The sequence below is a fragment of the Podarcis pityusensis genome (assembly GCF_964106645.2).
Source record: "Podarcis pityusensis genome assembly, chromosome: 16".
NCBI lineage: Eukaryota > Metazoa > Chordata > Lepidosauria > Squamata > Lacertidae > Podarcis > Podarcis pityusensis.
The window spans coordinates 21,824,986-21,845,001 of NC_138041.1; the positions used below are offsets into that span (position 1 = coordinate 21,824,986).

The 20,016-nt window shown below is 46.3% G+C and overlaps 1 protein-coding gene across 5 annotated transcripts in view; it reads right to left on the reverse strand.

The window, feature by feature from the left end:
• Positions 1–20,016, reverse strand: part of TAOK3 (TAO kinase 3) — a 121,059-nt gene that overhangs the window by 18,748 nt on the left and 82,295 nt on the right. For all 5 annotated transcript variants that reach the window (XM_080986232.1, XM_080986230.1, XM_080986231.1 and 2 more), the window contains 2 exons: positions 3,957–4,193; positions 1,527–1,655 (listed from right to left, as the gene is read on the reverse strand). In XM_080986232.1, coding sequence (XP_080842358.1) covers positions 1,527–1,655; positions 3,957–4,193 — 366 coding nt within the window. The remainder of the gene's footprint in view (positions 1–1,526; positions 1,656–3,956; positions 4,194–20,016) is intronic.

Sequence of the window (20,016 nt, forward strand, 5' to 3'; positions counted from 1 at the left end):
GTAACAGAAGGAGAATAAATCAGGCAAATATAGGAGATGTTCTGCATGTTTGCTTAATTTGCATAACCCATATAGCAAGTATGGAGAATTACCCCACCCTCCACCCCAGAAGACTGCATTCCCTTGGGTAAAGACTCTTGGACTGGGTTACTGCTTAGGGGTTTTTGTTGGTGTGTGTGTGTTATTGATATTATTTTTGTAGCTTTATTTTGTATCTTTATTATGATTTTATATGGAATTTGTTCCATTTGGTTGTGCACTTCTGGATGTTTTATTTATTGCTTATGACTACTTTTGTTGCGTTTCAAATTCTGCATTTATTTATTTTTTGCACGTTGTAAGTCTTTTTAAACATAGTTTTAACTGTGGAAAGGTGGAACACAAATAAAATGCTGTATGCATGCATGCGTGAAAGGGGTCACATAGCACATGCCGTTGATGGGCAGGGCCAAGGCACACACAAACATCCCATCCATGCACACACTCCATTTGCACTCTCAGTTTGTCTGGCTTCTACGCTGAGAAAGGGGTTCCCTTTTCTGAAGCCACAGTATGAAAGTGATTTCTTCTTCTATGTGCAGCTCGCTTGGCCTCTTTGCTGAATAAGGAGTCTCCCAGTGGCACAGCACAGAAATGCAGGGAGTTGCCCATGGAGGAAGAAATGGCTCTCTTCCTCCTTGGGCAACCTGGCAGTGGAGCACACTCCTTCTCCCCTGCTGCTGAGCTGTAATCTCCAATCAGGTGTGTTTATATGTATGCATGTGAAACAGAGCTATCACGGGGGAGGTTTAATCTCCTTGCTTTCCTACAAACTCCCTATTTTATTCTGGTCCTGCAGAGGAGTCCACACAGCAAGGCAGAGTGGTGGATTCAGCACCATGGAGAACTCCTAATGAGCAACTTGCCTCTGACATGTGCTGGAAGGGAACAGAGCCCTTATATAGGGCTGTATCCAACTAAGTTTGACATAGAATTGATTCAGTGAATTGAATAGACCTAAGCTACTCATAGCCATTAAGTTCAATCGGTCTACTCTGAGTAGGATTAGCATTAGATACCATCCATAGTGGAAGTTTTTAAGGTCCACTATCTGTGCTTGAGGTTCACACCTCAAGGGTGCCCAAGAAGACACAGCTACTCTGCATATAAGGAACTCCCCGTTCTCAATGGACTCACCAAAATCCTAGCTTAAGCATATTTCAGAAGTTGTGAAAACATCTCCTCTATCAAGAAGCACTGGTGACTTAAAGCATGGGTTATTTAAAACGTGTGGCATTTCACTTCGTCTTGTTATTTATTTTAATATACTGCCTAGCCCAAACCTTTAAGAGAGGGTTAAGATTATGAGCTCAAATCAGCAATGAACAATCCATCAGGTTATTTATTGGGGAAGTTAATCAATGAAGTCCAGCCCTATAGTATTATGAGCAAACTACTGAAATAGCTTCAAAACTCTTTCACAACATTGCTATCTAGTGCATGCTTCTTACTGGCCCAGAATAAAACGCCGGAGAAGTTTTGCTTGCCTCTTTTATCTTTTCCTTGCAAATCTTGTATTGCTTCTTCTGACTTTCTAAGAAATTGGTCAGATCTCTCTTCTGCTGAGTCATAATCTGCTGCTGGAATTTCTTCTCATCTGCTGCTGCTGCCTTTGCCTGGATGGAAAGAAAGAAAGAAAGAAAGAAAGAAAGAAAGAAAGAAAGAAAGAAAGAAAGAAAGAAAAGGCACTATTAACATCTTGGCCAAGTTTTTAGCTGTGTTGCCCTTTTTCTCCCATATTCTTTGCACTGCTATATAGTAATTGAAATATTCAGGACAGATTAAAAGAAAAGCCTGCATGCAGCACATAGCTAGTCTCTGGTATGGTTGTCATATTACAAAAAGTGAAAATCCAGACACAAAAGTTGTTGAGCTTTTTTTGGCCAAATTGTTGAGCTTTTTCTGCAAATTCTCCAAAGCATTGAGCTATTTTTAAGGAAATTCACCAACAAATCAACACTTCTGACATAGGTTGTCATATGCCTGAGTTTTCCCGGACATTTTTACCAATTTTATTGCTTTTTACTTTTATAGACCAGCTTTCTGCCAAGGCACACAAGGCAGTTTACAATTTTAGAATACTAATACAAAAAAATGCTATAAAATGCAGAAGCGAAATGGGTCCCTGCCTCTCAGCCTAACCTAACTAACAGGTTGGTGGTGAGGATAAAATGGGGAGGTGGGAAACCAATGTAACCACTTGAGATCCTAAACGAAAGGTGGGATATAAATGTAATAAACAGATAAATAGTTATGTCCATTAAATTGAATGGATTTATTTTGAGTTGGACTAGCTGGACTAGTTGGACTGGATACAACCCTATGCCTTTGCAGCCTACTGTACAACTGTGTCTTGGGGTGTTAAAAAATTGCCATCATGTTCCCCCGCTCAGTTTTCTCCATATATTGTTCCTTTAACCTTCCCTCACAGGTCTTGTTTTCCATACTGCTGATGATGTTCACTGTACTCCTCTTAAATTGTTCTAATTTGGCTACATCCTTCTTAATATGTGGCACCCAGAACTGGACACAATACTCCACACGAGATCCGATGAGTGTAGAATAAAGCAGAACTAATGCTTCTCGTGATTTGGTTCTATTAAGGGAAACTAAAATCATGTTTGCCTCTTTGGAAGACACATCCCAGAGCTGATCCATGTTCAGCTTGTTATAGACATCAGTCCTGAGGTCCTTTTCACACACATTACTTGCCAAGCCTGGCATCTTCTATTCTACACATTATTATTATTATTATTATTATTATTATTTTCTGAAATGCAGAACTTTGCATTTGTTTCTGTTAAATTCTGTCCCCATTTTTAAATGTTAACCCTCTTCTATTAAGGTCATTTTGAATCTTATTTCGGTCTTCTAAGGTTTTAGCTAGCCCTCCGGGTTCTGAATCATCTGCAGATGTGATAAAAGAGTCATTTCAAATGCTGGAAAGAATCAGGCCTAGGACAGAGCCTAGTGACAGCTCACTTGAAACTTCCTTCTAAGGTGGAAGAATTCTGGTTCATGCCATTTTAGTATGGAAGTATGCATGAGTGTGATCTTTTTGACTGCCCTGATGTAGAAAAAACACGTTGAAAAGCAGCACATCGCTGACTTAACACAGCCAAATCTGCCTAATATGCTTGCTTGCTGTATCCCGAGAGCCTCCTACACTAGGGATTATGCAAACATATGACACCACCTCTATTCAATCTAAAGTAGTGCGGACTACAATTCCACGTTTATGGAATGCTCTCCTCCCAGGGAGAACTGCCTGGTGCCAACTTTGCCTGCCACTGAAAAATATGACATTTGGGGAGCACCAATGATTGGATGTTTTTATTTTGACCGTTTTTTTAATGCGTTTGTGCAGTTTCTACTGTGTCACTGTATTTTGCTCTTGTAGATCACTTTATGACTGTCTGTTGTAAAGTAAAGGGACCCCTGACCATTAGGTCCAGCCGTGGCCGACTCTGGGGTTGCGGCGCTCATCTCGCTTTATTGGCCGAGGGAGCCGGCGCACAGCTTCCTGGTCATGTGGCCAGCATGACTAAGCCGCTTCCGGCGAACCAGAGCAGTGCACGGAAACGCCGTTTACCTTCCCGCCGGAGCAGTACCTATTTATCTACTTGCACTTTGACGTGCTTTCAAACTGCTAGGTTGGCAGGAGCAGGGACCGAGCAACGAGAGCTCACCCCATCGCGGGGATTCGAACCGCCGGCCTTCTGATTGGCAAGTCCTAGGCTCTGTGGTTTAACCTACAGCGCCACCCGTGTCTACTGTCTGTTGTAGGAAGAACTTAATTCAATAAACCCACTGCCATCACATCCTGCAAGATTATCACTGACATTATATATCTTCACCCAGTCTTCTGCACCCCCCCAAAAAAAACCCCACAACGTTTTTAGGATGCCCTGACTCACCTCCTTTTCTATGACGGCCACTTGCTTCTTGGCCAGCTTCTCCAGCTCAATGGACGAGTTGTTGGCATGAGTTTCCACCTCTTTCTGCAGCTTGAGGCGGTGCTCGTCCATTTCAGCCTTCAGCTTGTTCTCCAGGGCGATCAGCTGCTTCTGGTGCTGGCGCCGCATCCGCTTATAACCTGACATCTGTTCCCGCAACTCGTTCTCCTGCTCATGCTCATGGATCTGCCTTGTAACCTAAGGCCACCAAAGGAGACAGATATGGACACAAACATGTTATCTTCTGCTTGACAGGGGAGGTAGTTCAGAAGTGCTCCAAAACACTGACCACACCCCATGCTTGCAAGCCCATGTCAGATATTCCAGGCGGTTCAAATAGCCCAGAAGCAAAGCAGATAGGGTCAAGCGATTTATTCAGAGAGGTGGCTGCAAATGGAAAGACTTTTTACAATGTTGTAGAATCACAGAATCGTAGAGTTGGAAGGGACCGCAGGGTCATCTGGTCCAACCTCCATAAATGCAGAAGCCACAGCTAAAGAATCTTTGACAGATGGCTATCCAACCTCTGTTTGAAAGCCTCCATTGAAAGAGAGTCCACCACCATTGTATAAACCCAACCAAGGTGAAAAGGATTGGACCTTGAACCCTCTGTTACTGGTAAGCAACTAGCTTTGTCAGAGGGCTGTTTTGACAAGGGAGTTGGTTGGGCCAATATATCACACACACATTTTCCAAATGACTTGTTGCCAAATTCCATTGTTGCAGATGTTGTTCATCTGCACCCATCTTTTGCCTCTGGAGCTGACAATTGGTGGAGCAGATGCGACCATGACAGGTCAAAGATATGACCCAGGAACCTCCCTCCATACACTTTGAAATATGTTAGCTTCAATATGATTTTAGACGAGACAGAACCACTATGAGCTACCTGGAGATGCCAACAGTCTCCATTGGCAGCCCAGAATGATGTCAAGATGGATGACATTTTAGACCAAACTCAAGACCCAGGAGCATTCAGCTCCACACACAGACAACATTTAAAGCCGGGTGCTTTAAGCCCCTGCCCTGATCTCAAAATGTCTGCTCTTCCACCATTACTTGACTAATGATGAAAATATTCTTCTTCCGCTCCTGGGCTAGGGCTGAGTATAACTTTCCCAGGACCTGTTTGAGAGGGGAACCTTACAAAGAGAAGAAACAAAACCTTCCTAAATTTTTGATGGGCTAAAACTGACAGTCTTACCATCGGCCAAAATGTTTCCTGGGTCACACTTATATCTTAAGGTAAAGGTAAAGGGACCCCTGACCATTAGGTCAGCCTTCCAGTTAATTCCTGGCCTATTACTCTCACAGGACACCACACAGTGTCCTTCACACTAAGCTCAGAGACTCCTTTCTGTAGGTTTTGATATATTCCGCAGAGTGGATGTTTCTACCCAGGACCAACACTCTCTCCTCTCACTTTCTATCTCCCAACCTATTCTCGCAACCTCAATCCCAACCTAAATGTAAAGGTAAAGGGACCCCTGACTGTTAGGTCCAGTCGCAGATGACTCTGGGGTTGCGGTGCTCATCTCGCTTTACTGGCCGAGGGAGCCTGCGTACAGCTTCCGGGTCATGAGGCCAGCATGACTAAGCCACTTCTGGCAAACCAGAGCAGCACACTGAAACGCCGTTTATCTTCCCGCTGGAGCGGTACCTATTTATCTACTTGCACTTTGACGTGCTTTTGAACTGCTAGGTTGGCAGGAGCAGGGACCGAGCAACGGGAGCTCACCCTGTCGCGGGGATTCGAACCACCGACCTTCTGATCGGCAAGTCCTAAGCTCTGTGGTTTAACCCACAGCGCCACCCGTGCCCCTACTCATATCTTAGGTCAGAACAACCAGAGGACTTCAGGTCACTGCTATTTGCACTCTGGCATGTGAAATGCCTCTTCCTTGCTACTTTTAGTCCTCTATCTTCCCCAGTGCCCAGATTCCATGAGATTTGTCCAACTCTGGCTTTCATTGGCCTGTGGGCTTTTCTACAGTGGACAATTTACAGTGCTATCCTACTCAGAATCACATCCCACTTTTCTTCAGTGCTTCTGCTGTGTAAGTGTGAATTGTCCTTGTCTTGACAGGGAAAGCAAATGGAAGACTTGGGTACCCTTATCTGCAAGACGAGGGATAGCTCCCAAGTAAAACACTTGTAGCAACAACCTCCAAAGCAGATCTAGCCTGAACTCTGTTTCATTGTGCAGGTCCTTAAGCCACACACCCTTAGTTAAGAGTGGATCTCTTAAGGTGGTAGTGATTTGGCCTGGAATCTAGCACTTGTTCGGCATTTTTGCCTCCTCTACAGTAACTGAGAATAGAGGACCTTGAATAACTGGTGACACAGCTTCTCAACAGCTGTCTTTGCAAGTGTTCTGGACCTTTGGTATCTTAGTCCTTATGAAATGGGGGAGGATTTGGGGTCATTCTGCTCTGCATTATGTCCTCTTCTCAGCACTAGATGGGGTTTCAGGTCCTAGGGGCTGCTTTGATCACTCCAATCCTACATTTTCTAGGTCAGCATTGGTTGCTAGCCAGGCTCATGGATATAACACCTTCCTCAAGGTCACTAGTTAGGGCTACAGCAGCCATAATGTTAGGAAACTGCATGGCAGGAATGAGCAGGAGGTAAATCAGGATCTACTGATGATTTGCAATAGCAACCAACAAAAAGCACCCCCCCTTATGCTGCTGAAATGAAGAAAACTGCAGAAAACCAAGAAAGAACTGAGCTCAGCTCTGGTACCAAAGACAAACTCGTGGGCTGAACATACTTCTAGCAGGACCGGCCTTGGTTCATGTGCAGGATATGGTTGGTTTCTGTGAAACTGTGAATTACACCTCACAGATTTCTGTTTACATGATCGCTTCTTTTGGGATTAAAAATGAAATGTGCCCAAAACCTTGTTGGAGCCAGAGGTTACTGGCTTTTCCAACACACCTGCTAAATGTGTAAACAACTCAAGAGGCTGAAAAAAGCTGGAGGGTTGTTGTCACTGACTATGGCTTCTTCTGAACCATGTCTGTACTCCTGTCCAACCAGGTATGCCAACTCTGTTCCTCCAGAGAGAGAATTTTTAAAGAGTGGCCTACTATGAGCCATATTAATTTGGTTAGGGGTGCACTCAATAGCTTCTTTAACCTTGCAGGTATAACTCAACCCACCGAAAGCAGGCATATCAACTTAATGTAAAATTGATAAAAAATCAAAATCTGCAGAGAAGGGACAAGAGCAAGGGTAGGAATTGAAGCATACCCAACAGATTTGACCATCATACATCTGAGAGGGGTCATGAAAAAGTGATCAGAGGGAGGAAAAGGAACTGAGTTAAAATGCTTTTGGTCTTCATGGGGAGATGTTGCTCCCCACAAATAAAAGGCATCAATCCTTCAGGAAGTTGGGAGTGGAAGTTTCTCCCTCCCCTATATTTCAGACTACACATGATTATTTCCAGGGAGCAGCTATATCCTTGGCCAAATCCTTGGATCTATCATTGCTATAGTTACGGTAAGTGTTTTCAAAATACGTATCTCACCCCTCAATTTACTCCTGAACAACAGGGCACCTGGAAGCATACCATGAGTCCTGCAACCCCCTGCTCACACACTTAGTGAAATCCGAAATGGTGTCCAAGCCCCAAAAGCCACAACCATTTCCTTATTTGGAATATTTGCATCACACTCTTCTAGTGCGAAGGATGCCTAGAGTGGCTAACAAAACAATTTCGCTCAACATTAGAACAATAAAAATCAACGAAACAATATGCTAATGTAAACAGCAGAGCAGCTAAAATGTTGTGGCTTTAAAGAGAATTAAAACTGCAAGTTGTAAGTCTAAAGTGATGCTTAAAATGGCCCGGGCACATGCAAAGGACTTCAGCTGCTGCAGAAAAGACAACAGCACTCAATAAGTCTCCCTGGAAATAGGATTCACGCAACCAAAGAGGTTCCTTTTGTTAATCCTCATGGCTGGCGGGACCTGGAGATGGTTCTGTCTGGATGATCCTAATGCAGGGGGGGGGGGAGGCTCATGAGGCCCTTATTTGCCACCATATACCCACCCCAAAGCCCAGCCTTCTCTAACCTTGGGTCCGCTGATCTTGCTGGGTACCAATGGTAAGGGATGGTGGCATTTTTGGACCAACTAACACCCAAGGACTCAAGGTTGCAGAAGGCTACTATGGCCTAATACCGAGAAGAACTGAAAGAGGCTAAGGAAACAGTCTTGGGATCCATGCAGAATAAGTCCCTATAACTGCTAATGTTCAGTCCGCAAAACAGGCTCACCCACCTATTTATTCGCTTCATATTAAAAAAAAATAAAAAAGCTTACGGACACCTGTGCACATTCTTTGCCCTTTAAATACACAGGAAGTCTTTCTTCCTCCAGCTCTAAACTCTTATCTCACCAACTGCCTAATAGCCAAGATAAACAGTCCTTTTTGAAGGCTGTGACACGGGAGGGAGGGGTTCAAACTGTTTTGCAGTTCAGCTGGTACTGTAATGACTATGGCTTGAAGACCTGGCCAGATCACAGCTCTATTGATACTATTTAATTTTGTATTACTTTTATAATGGATTCTCAATTTATTGATAGTCACTCTTTTTTTTAACCAATTAAATTTAAGTAAATGTGCACGATGCTAACTTGCACTTTGTAGGAGAGTGCAAAAGTGTGAGATAACTTATAGAGTGATATCAAAAGTTACCACCCTTTTTTAAAAGGAAAGGGCACCTCAATTATTTTTAATTTCTCATCCTTTGCTGTAGTAAGAAGTGTGCATTACTAAAAATAAACGTGTGTTCTGGACTCTCAGCACCAGCAACTAAAATTTCCTCTCACCAATTCATTAAATGAAGCTTTAATTTATTAATCTACCCATTAAAAGTTTGGGGGTATATTTTTAACATAAGGTTTCCTAATACTGTGTGTGGCACTGACAATATCCCTTGTGGATATTCCCTAAGAGCCATTCATGTCCCCATTTTTACCCCTGGAAAACTGAGGCTGAGAGACAGTGATAAGATGCAAGGCACTCAGTCTGTGCTCTACTGCTGCTACCTGCAGCCAGCTGATGTCTTGTCTTCTGTGCCCCTAGCAACCTGGTAGATTGAACTTCAGCTATTTAGGCTGCAGTGCCAGCGTGATTGAGTACTGTCCAAGTGTCAATTCTGGCCTGTCAGGTCCTATGAAGTGTTGGCTCCCTTGGTTTGAGCAGTTCAGCTCTAATGTGATGACACTGCCAAAGCTATTGCTTCCTCTCCATGACTAATAACCTTGGATGACTTCATACTTGCCTCCGATACTTGTGTAGGGCTCATTAACTTGACCCCTGCCTGATTTGGACAACATGCCTGACTCTGACCCAGTCAAGACTGGACATTTCTGCCATAGATCCTGGGACTCAGGTGCCTGGAGCTTGACCCAAGCCGAGAACGAATTGCCATGTGTCCAGGGGTACTCGGTGAGTCCACACCAGAGATTTTCCAGGTCCAAGCATAACACACTTTGCTGGAGCATAACATGCACGGCAGGATAAAAACGTAGGCTGTGCCTACGTAACTTAAAAGGAAGGTTAAAAATGTAGTATGTTGTGGTGTGGTTTCAAAATGGCAGCAGCCTGAGGACTGTTTCACTCCAGGATGGACTGATCAAACCTACACTTTGCAACATTTATTAGTGCCTTGCAAACTGGTCTTCCCACAGTGTCAGTGAGTCCAGGAAGCACACACTAATTTATGACGGTCAAGATCCTCTGGGAAATTTGATGGTGCACAACTCCACTGCAATGGATAGGAGTGCACAGAAATGCTCTTGTGCAGAAATGGAGCTACCTTAAAAGTCGCATAGGGCTTCACTTCCTCTTTTTTTAAAATTACTTCGTTTGCACTTTTTCCAGGTCCTTTTCTAAGACTTCCAGAACCCACCGTTGGAATATTTTCTAAAAGGATAATTTTGTAATCTTACATCTCTAGCCCCTAAAGCATTTCCAGCCCAAAGGTCTGATCCTGCACTGCAGGCCTCCCTGTTTTAGGCGAGCCACGCCCACCTGCGCTATAATTGATGTCATATATGATGCCGGGTGTGAGGCAGGTAAAGGCAGGGCGTGGCCGGAAGGGTCTTTGCAAGCATGGCAAACTGGCAGTGGCCGCAAAGCCCTGTTGTGAGCTGCTTCCCGAGCACCTGACAGCTAGCTGGTAGGCTGGCACTGGAGAACCAATCTACGCAGAACTTTTGCCAGCCCTACACTGTGCCAAGCACAGAGCTCACAAAATGATTTTGCACGGTGCTTCCCAAACACTGCTCTCAGACCTTTTCACAGGCCACGCCCCCTCTCTCCAGGCCACACCCCTCATCCTGCTTTGCACCTTCCTTAACAGGTTTGGGCTGGCTGGAATGCTTCCTGATCATGTCTCTTGCTTGCCTGGATGGAGGAAAGAAGAGGGGTGTGCAAGCGTGCCTAGAAACTACCCTACTGGTAGGGTAGTCCCTACTGGACAAAAGGGGAATTCACATTGTTGCTCTGGCCACTCTTGCCTCTGGCCCTGCAGGCCACTGGTCTGTGGTCCCCCAAGAAGGTTGCCAGGAATGGAACATGGCCCTGGAGATGAAAAAGGTTCCCAACCCCTGTGCTAGGCAGCATAGGATCCCCATATACTGTACTGGTTCCATCTACCAGGCTGGTAGCAAGCTCTTCGCAACAGAAAAGGTTAATAAAGGCTTCCTACTTAAGATGGAACATTTCCTAGGCAATGATCATTTTCACCCTGCCCTAGCCACAAGTGGCATGTACACCTGAGAGTGGCTCACTCTGGCAGGCCACAGAAAGGGTTGATCTGAAGCTGCAGGACCTCAGAGAGCTCCCTGCCCACAATCTGCTCAGGGAGCATATCCCTATCTAGGCTTATGGATGTGTGAAGGGTCCAGCCCAAGTGTGTGGAGGCAGCCTCACCCTCTCATGGATGGCACATGTGCCACCAGGCAATATGTGGGTTCAGTCTGAAGGGAGATGCTTCAATGTGTGTGGGATTTCCTCCACTGCAACCCAGATTGGCTAGGGTTCCTGTGCCTGTGGAGGAAATCCTGTGTTTGTGGAAATGGCTCCATTCAGACTAAGCTGGATGCAGGCTGGAGGACAATGCTGCTGCTCTTGTTGGCATCAAGGAGGCAAGGCCGGCTCTGGAGTTCCTGCTGGCTCCTTCCCACATTTGTAAATAAATGCCAAATAGGACTGTGATCTTTATCTCGACTGAGGCCTTTTATTTGGGCCAGACTACCACCTCTAAGCTCTCTGGTCTGGAGCACCCCATTGCCACTCAGTGAGCTTCTCCCTTGTTCTTTATCTGATGTACTGAGCAGGTGCTGGGGAGTGTGAAGCTGCTGGTGTAAGGGGACCAGCTCCTCAAAGCAAGCTGGCTCAGGGGTTGTTGTCTGGGAGTCCTGGTTTGAGGGCTCTGGTTGAAGGGGCTCTAATGTGGTGATGGGCTCTGGGCCTAGGTTCAAGCCCCTTGACAGCTTGAGCTACTTCCCTTCCAGATCCAGCCGGTTTATCCTCCTCCTGTGCCCGAGTCCTGGCTATCATTCACAACCAGGGTCATGACCACGTCTCCTTGTCCTTCCTTCCTTCCAACTCATCTTATTCTCTGGCTTGAAACCCTGGTTCAATCCTTAAGCTCCTTCTGGACAACTGGCTCTTAGACCAGAGGTAGCCAATATGGCACCCTCCAGTTGCTAAGGCTGATGGGAGCTGCAGCCCAAATCAGAAGAGCAGCACCTGCCTTAAAGAAAAGCACAAATTTAAACTGGACCCACCAAGACACAACTAGACACAACACTTCAGCCATTATTAATCAGGTCTCTTCAGTTATGTGCGCTTAGTTCCTTCAAGCCTGTCCTCACAGGATGTGCATTCCAGAGCCTTTATCACCTTCAGTGCCCCTCTCCAAATCCGTTACCCATTTGTATACCCTCCTTAAACTGAACGCATTACTCCAGATGAGGTGTATGCGGTGCTGAGTAAGGTCTTGTTATTACTTTCTGAGTCTGGAGGGAAAAATGCTCCTATTAACATAACCTAAAATAGCACTGGTCTTCTGTGCCACTGCATCACACCAGCAATGCATATTCAAGTTTTTTTTTTGTTTTTTTTTTACAAACCCTATAAACTCTCTCAAGTCTTTGCTGGGTTTACCGCTGGCTAGCCATCTTTATCAACTGATGACTGGCAAAGTCCCTAAGTGCCACAGCACACCCAAATGACATCAATGAGTGTGCCAAGGGAACCTGCAGCCTCTGTGAACCCCGCCCCCCACCCAGAATGGATCAGACTCTCCCCGCCCTTGCGTTTTGGAGGGTGAGCAGCATTGGCAGTAAAGGTCCAACATGCACCAGGAGGGAAACATGATACGCAATGGCCTCAGATGCTCCCACACACTGATGATGCATCCAAGCCATCTGGCATAATGGGGAGTTGTAGTTTGCATGATGCGTTGCCACTCTGGGTGCATCACTCACACACAGACATGTCCAAGGGCCTCTGAGGCCATGTTTTTGGCATACACAAGGCCTCCCTCGTTGTGCTCCCTATGCTAGAGGAGGGAGGGGTTGAAAGGGATCTGTGGGAGTATCTGAGGCCACAGCACATCATGTGCACTTTCTGGTGCACAATGGGCCCCACCCAATGCTATTCCAGCCTCCAGCAAGCTGTACAGTACAGGGGGAAGAGGCACACCTGATTCATGCTGGAAGGGGTGCGCAGAGGTCTGGAGACTAATTCATGAGCTCAGTGACATCATGGGGCATGCAGTGGGGCCTACTAGCCTTACCACTCTTCAATTAGTCCAGGAAATCAGTGGATTAATTTTGAGACATCCTTTTAATTAATCCAGCATTTTTAGATTAATTAAAGGATGGGAGTTGGAAAAGTCTCCCCGTTGCTAATTTCATCTCAGATCCCAACAGTGTTTACTGACTCTGGGCAGCAAGGCTGCTAAGCAACATTCACAGAGGAAAGTCAAAGAAGGCAGCCCTGGGTATGGAGGTTAGTGGAGGGGCGATGATCCCATGGTCCATCAGTTCTCTGGTGCCTCTGTTCACCAGCGGAGGAACTGGAGAAGCAAGGAGAGGGCAGTTTCCTCAGCAGAGGATCCTTACCTGGGATCTGTGCCTTTCCAGGAAACAAAAGATAGTACTTGCATAAAGGTAAAGGTAAAGGGACCCCTGACCATTAGGTCCAGTTGTGACCGACTCTGGGGTTGCGGCGCTCATCTCGCTTTATTGGCCAAAGGAGCTGGCGTACAGCTTCCGGGTCATGTGGCCAGCATGACTAAGCCGCTTCTGGCGAACCAGAGCAGCGCACGGAAACACCATTTATCTTCCCGGCGGAGTGGTACCTATTTATCTACTTGCACTTTGACATGCTTTCGAACTGCTAGGTTGGCAGGAGAAGACCGAACAATGGGAGCTCACCCCGTTGTGGGGATTCGAACCACCGACCTTTCGATAGGCAAGTCCTAGGCTCTGTGGTTTAACCCACAGCGCCACCCTGGCCCTTACCTGGGATCTGTGCCTTTCCAGGAAACAAAAGATAGTACTTGCATAAAAGGCACTAAATCAAGCTGCTCTCAAATTGTGGAGCAGAACCCCCTTGAGAAGCTGTGAGAGAACTGCAAGGATTGTGGAGGGTGGGGCGAGCATAAAAACGATGGAACTCTAGAATGACAGCCGAAAACCAAGCAGCTGCCAAGCCCATCAGCACCACCCCAAGGAGCACAGAGGCGCCTCGTGCCAAGCCAGATGACTGGTCCATCTAGCTCAGTGTTTTCTGCTGCACTGACTGGCAGCAGCTCTCCAGGGTTTGGGGCAGAGGATCGTTCCCAGTCCGTTGGAACATGTGAAGCTGCAATCAATGGGATAAAGATTTTGACAGTGCTAAGAGTAGAAGTGGGTCTTTGTATGGGAATGAATGAAAAAGCAATGAATGAATGTTTCATTCCTTACATTGGAACACTGAAAGCGGCCTTATTCTAAGTCAGATTGGTGGTCCATGTGTTTCAGTATTGCTTACACTGACTGAAACCCTGGATGGTCGCTGCCGGATGGGGGACATTCTCAGCCCTACCTGCTGGGGATTGAACCTGGGACCTTCTGCATGCAAGGCAGATGCTCAACCACTAAGCCTATTCACCTTCCTGGGTGAATTGGCTCCTCCAAATTTCACCTGCCTGACCCTCCAAACAAGTAGAGGGTCTTGTCAGCAGTCTCCCCTGCTGCTAGGCAGTCTCCTGCCTCCCACCTCCCTTTCCAGTCCCACACAAGGAGCCTCCAATGGGGCTCCCTCTCCCTCACTCCAAGCCCTATTCATTGCTAGTCAACCTCTCCACCAAAGCCCCAGGCAGAGCAACCAAGCACCAGGAAACCCATGCCCTTCTTTCCCGCATAGGGAACTTGCACAAGAGGCTACCTCAAGGGATTCTAGTGGCCAGAACTATTGGGAGCATTAGAGTCTCTTTTGCCACTCATTGCTGGGTTCAGCTGCAGAGTGAGCAGGACTGACGCTGGGCAGTTGGTAAGAGCTGATCTTTAATCCGGAGGACCTCCCTTTGCCCCGATACATAGATACTTATGCACAGCAGCAGGACACACCCATGATGTTGTTTCTATGCTTCCCTGCCAGGACACACTAGGTAGAACTAGTTGAGGGGGCAAGGACAGAAAGTGGGGCAAATTTAGAAGAAAGGCCCAAGCTGAAAATGGCCGAGAAACCTCTCCTTACTGAGGTGCTGGGCACACCCAAAGCATGCTGAGTTTTGCAAGGCCACGTGGTTAATTATAGTGCCTACTAAAATTTGCCTAGAATACCGGTCAGGATCACCAACCTATTACACCCACCCCACATGACCTTTCTTCCAGTCTCCAATCACAGGATTACTTTTACAGCAATATTACCTATCCGTCAGTCACTTCGCACCCTAAGTTTCCTTAGGATTCAGTGTTACACGGAAGCTGATGGTGAAGAGGTCTAGCATAGTGATTAAGAGACTGAGCTCTGAGGTCACACCCACACTGGACATTTAAAGCGCTTTCATATCACTTTAAGCATCATGGAGAATCCTGGAAACTGTAGTTTGCTAAGAGTGCTGGGAATAGTAGCCCTGCGAGGTCAGCACCCTTAACAAACTGCAGTTCCTGGGATTCTTTAAGGAAAGCCACAGTAAGCGTGTGACCTGAATCAGGAAGCCCTTCTTCTGCATCTCAGCACCCCCAGGTGGGTTCCGGGCGAGGAATTCTCTCTGCTTCAGTTCCCCACCTACAACGAGGGGGTACTAATACTGACCTATGTTACAGGGCTTTGAAAACGCTCTCACACTGTAGAATTGTGTACTGCTGTCGTGATCCCAGGAACAGTGCAATGAATTTGCCCAAACAAACTCTTTCTCTTGGACACACATCGCTTACAGACTTTGCCATCTGAGGTGGTTAGTTCAGATAGGAGTCTCTCTCTCTCTCCCTCCTTTGGTGACCTCTTTTGTGAGGACAGACACAAATACCTCATTTAAACTTTACTATGATACTGCTATCATCATTGATGTCCCTAAGGGAACAGCAGGAATGGATTTTAAAACCTGATATGGAAAGAAGTGAAAGAATGATTCATGGAGAGAGAAGAGGAATGGCTGGACCAGAGCTTTAAAAGAACACGGGGCTTTTTGAAGCCAAACAATACAAGGAGCTCCCTTTTTACGGAGCCAGACCTAATAGTGCCTCCCATTCAGCACTGTCCACCCTTTCCAGGGTCCCAGACAGAGATCTCTTTCAGCGCTGATTGCACACAACCCTTTAAGCGGAGATGCAGGAAACTGAACATGGAACCTTAGCCATGCCTTGAATTAACAGTGGCATCCTGTTCTGGTGGTTGCCAGGGTCCCTACCTTGATCGCCTGTGCACAAACCAGATAGTGGGACCTTCGCAACAGAGCTCCTTTCACAAAACAAAGAGCCAAAAAGCCAACGAAACAGAAACTAAATTGGGAGTGGCTAAAGCTGTAGCAAAACTGCAGAGCAAAGGGAATTAACACTGCAAGAACAAGGGAGGAGAAACCCAGAGAAATGAGTTCTCACCATCAGCTCCTGGAAGAGCAATAAGTGGTCTGAGTAGGTCCAGCGCGGGCAGACATTTTCACAGGGGCTACTAAAAGGTTTTTACCTCCCCACCCCACCCCGTCCCCCATGGATGGATAACGTAGGGTGGTAGCTCGTTGGAGATGGCTCATGGGGAGCTTGAATTGTTATTCAGGTGGGATGGGATTCAGTCTGAAAACTGCTTGTTTAAGGCCATGGGTGGGGTTCAGAACAGAGACATGGGGAACAGAACCTTTGCAGCACTGTCCATGGGCTGCAGAAGTTGGGAGCTTTTTTGGGGGGGGGGAAAGGACACCTGTATTTGTTTAATGCTATGATATACAGAATTAAAAGGACTCCGATTTGAGAGCAGCTGCTGGCTGTGAACCAGAGGATTGCATTGCTATGGAGGAGGGATGGTCTCCGGTAAAATAAGCTGTTAAGAGAGTTCAAGCAGCTTTCCCCCCTCCTTATGCATCCCTTCCATGACACCCTGACCACTCCATATTCCTGGAAGCCATTGAGTATGCTCAATCTTTGTGATTTTGTAGTTTTCTTTTAAAGTCTCTTTAATTTGTGCACTAATATAGATCTGCATATTTGGAGAAACCACTGTTGCATTGATTTTGGGGGTGGGGTGGGGATTTTACTTCCAAAGCTGACTAGACAAGAGGCTGCCAAATTCTCTATTGGAAGGGACAAGAACACAGTGCAATGTATTCCTCATCTCTAACAGGAGAGCTCCTGTTCAGGGATCCAACTAGCTCAGAATAAGAGCCTTGTAAGGCTCTTCAAGGCTTCCAGAAAGGGGGAAGGGGAGGTTTCAAGAAGAACGTAAGAAAAAAAAGGCACTTCAGTACTCTCCCCAGCCGCCCCCCATCCTCAAATCTCTCCCCACCTGTTCTTAGGGATGTGGGGTGTTCTTAGGGATTTTGCACCATCGCTCACCAAACCAGTATGTGAAGCTATTCTTTGAAATTCACACTTGCAATGCAGTTCTCAAGCCAAAAAACTGTGTCCATTAGGAGAAAGGGCAAGAAGAAGAAAGCATGCATTGATGAAAATAACATACAAAAATATATTGGGGAAACTTGCTTGCAAAAAATCTATACATTTCACAAATCTGCAAAGAGCGGGGTTTTTTTGTACATACTATTAAAAAATGTGCAAACTGAAGTGGAAATGGGGTGTGGTAAACTGGAGACTGGGAAAATGAGAAGCTGGGAGAATCCCAAACGGACAAAATTCGTCCATCCCCACTTGTGCTATATAGTGCTGTTAGGGAGGGAGGTTTCTAGATAGTAGGAAAAGGAAACATGGGGTGATGAGATCCTCATGGTATGTATGCCCAGGAGTGGCTGGGGAAACCCAGACAGATGGATGGGGTATAAATAAAATAATAATAATAATAATAATAATAATAATAATAATAATAATAAATCCACTAAGTTAGTCTTCTCCAGATGCTCTGGACTACACATCCCATCTTGCCCAATGGTCTGGGATGACAGGAGGTGTAGTCCAAAACATCAACATCATATTTATATTTATATTTAACTTATTAAATGTGTATACCACCCTTTATCCATAGATCTCAGGGTGGGTCATAGCATAAAAAATATAAAGACAACAAATACATAATAAAAACAAGAACAAACCAAACCAAAACCCTTCTCCCCCAATACATTTAAAAGGATATATGATGTTAGCCATATAGAAGGTACCAATTTGGGGAAGGATACCCTAAGCTGTAATGAATTCAAACAGGCCAATTCCCTTCTTCCATCCCCGCCCCCGCAACTGACATCCTCAGCAGTTTATTCTAAATGCATAGATCTGCTTTCCCCATCCAGATCTTTGGGACTACAACTTCCATCAGCCACAGCCTGCATGGGAGCGGGGGCTGATAAGCAGCATGCAGCTAACTATGTTCTGTGCCTTCTATAGATCTTGGAAGCCACTTAACACCACTCTCTCTTGAAACCTTAAAAAAATATATTATTTTTATTTTGCATACTTGGGGATTGCCCTGAGTATGCAGCCCTATATACCTTCCCAATGGGAATGGTGCTAAGCAAAGGTTGGTATTAGAGGGAACGATGACCAAGAATGGGAGTGTCCTATATAGCCCCATCAAGGCAGAAGACAATTGGGAGATACCATTCTGGCATTGGAGAGATTGGGGTGTTGAAGATTTGCACCTCCTTGCCATGCAATTTTAGCCTCTTTCACATGTTATTCATGTAAAAGGGACATCAAACAAGTACTGGGAATTGGTGTTGCAGTTCTGTCCCGGCCTCTGGCTCTGAGCACACTGCCTGGCCAGGCCTTCAGATCAGTGGTTTCAACCAGTGTGCTGTGGCACCCTGGGGCACCTTGAATGATGGTCAGGGGTGCCATGGGCAGCACTGGCCTTTGTCCCTCGTTCCTTCCCTCCCTCCTCTGATGCCCTCTCGTGTCATTGCCTCCCAAAGGCTTGCATAGCTATTTATTGCAGAAGCCCTGACTACAAGCTCCACAGGCGAATGGTGCCTCTGGGAGGCACCTCTCTTTGGGGCGGGGGCAGCTCAGAGACCAGGGGAGGCTGCAGCAGCTGCCCAGAGGACTCCCAAGGAGAGGGGAGAGGAGGCTGAGGGAACACTCCACAAGGGAAGGTGTTCGAAAAAGGGTGGGCGGCTGCCAGCATTGCAGGCAAGGGGTGACAAAACTGGGATCTTGAGCCCCACAGGGGTGCCGCAAAAAGAATGTAGTTGGTCAAGGGAGCCATGGACTCAAAAAGATTGAAAACCTCTGCTCTAGATAATTATATATTAACTGATGCACAGGTGGGTGGGTGTGTGCACAGTTGATGACACCAAGACCATAAGAGATTGCTGGATCAAGCCAATGGCCCCTTAAGCAGAGGTTGGGTGGCCATCTGTCATGGATGCTTTAGTTGAGATTCCTGCATTGCAGGAGGCTGGACCAGACGACCCTTGGGGTCCCTTCCAATTCTACAATTCTATGAGTCTACCCCCTATGGGAAGCCCACAAGCAGGGCCTGAGCACAATAGCACTCGTTGCCCACCTGTGGTTTCCAGCAACTGGTGTTCAGAAGCATTGCTGCCTCTAACTGTGGAAGTATAGCCACTGTGTCTAGTAGCCACCAATAGCCCTCTCCTCTTTTAAAGCCATCTAGGCTGGTAGGTATGTCATCTAGACACACATGCAGGCACCACAATTTAAGGAGGATATTGACAAGCTGGGACGTGTGCAGAGAAGGGAAACCAAGATGATGACCCTTGGAGTCCCTTCCAAGCCTACAATTCTATGATTCTATGTCAAGAATTGGGGTCAGGCAGTGCGTCCTTGTTCCCTGCTGCTTGTGTAATGCTCCCTTTATGAAAGTAAAACATGTGGACTTTTTTCATGCCACCTTTTTTGACATCGTGCCCCCCCCCCAAGTGACGGAACAGAAACACACAGCTAAGGAAAGACACAAGTTAATAATGTACGTGGAAATAAGACAGAAGGGAAATCCCAGAAGTTAGAGACACCGCTCCAGAAATTTGACACACCGGTTAAACTTGGGTGGTGTTGAATACACCAGATTGGCCTTCCACCCACATTTTCCCAGAAGCAGCCTTGGGCAATCAAGTACACAACATACACGTGTGTGTGTGTGTGTGTGTGTGTGTGTGTTATTTCTGGACTCTTCTCACATTCTGGCCACTCCCCAAATACGTACTCAGTCTGACTTAGCCACAAAGAGCACAGGAATAAGTTGCAGCTAAGCAAAGTTCCATGCTGCCGCAAATCTAGTCCCCAGTGAGCCAATACATGGCTACAAGGGGGGCAGCTCAATAGGAAAGAACTGGCCATGGTCAGTTGAGGCAGCCTGAAGGTTAATGGTACCTTCTAT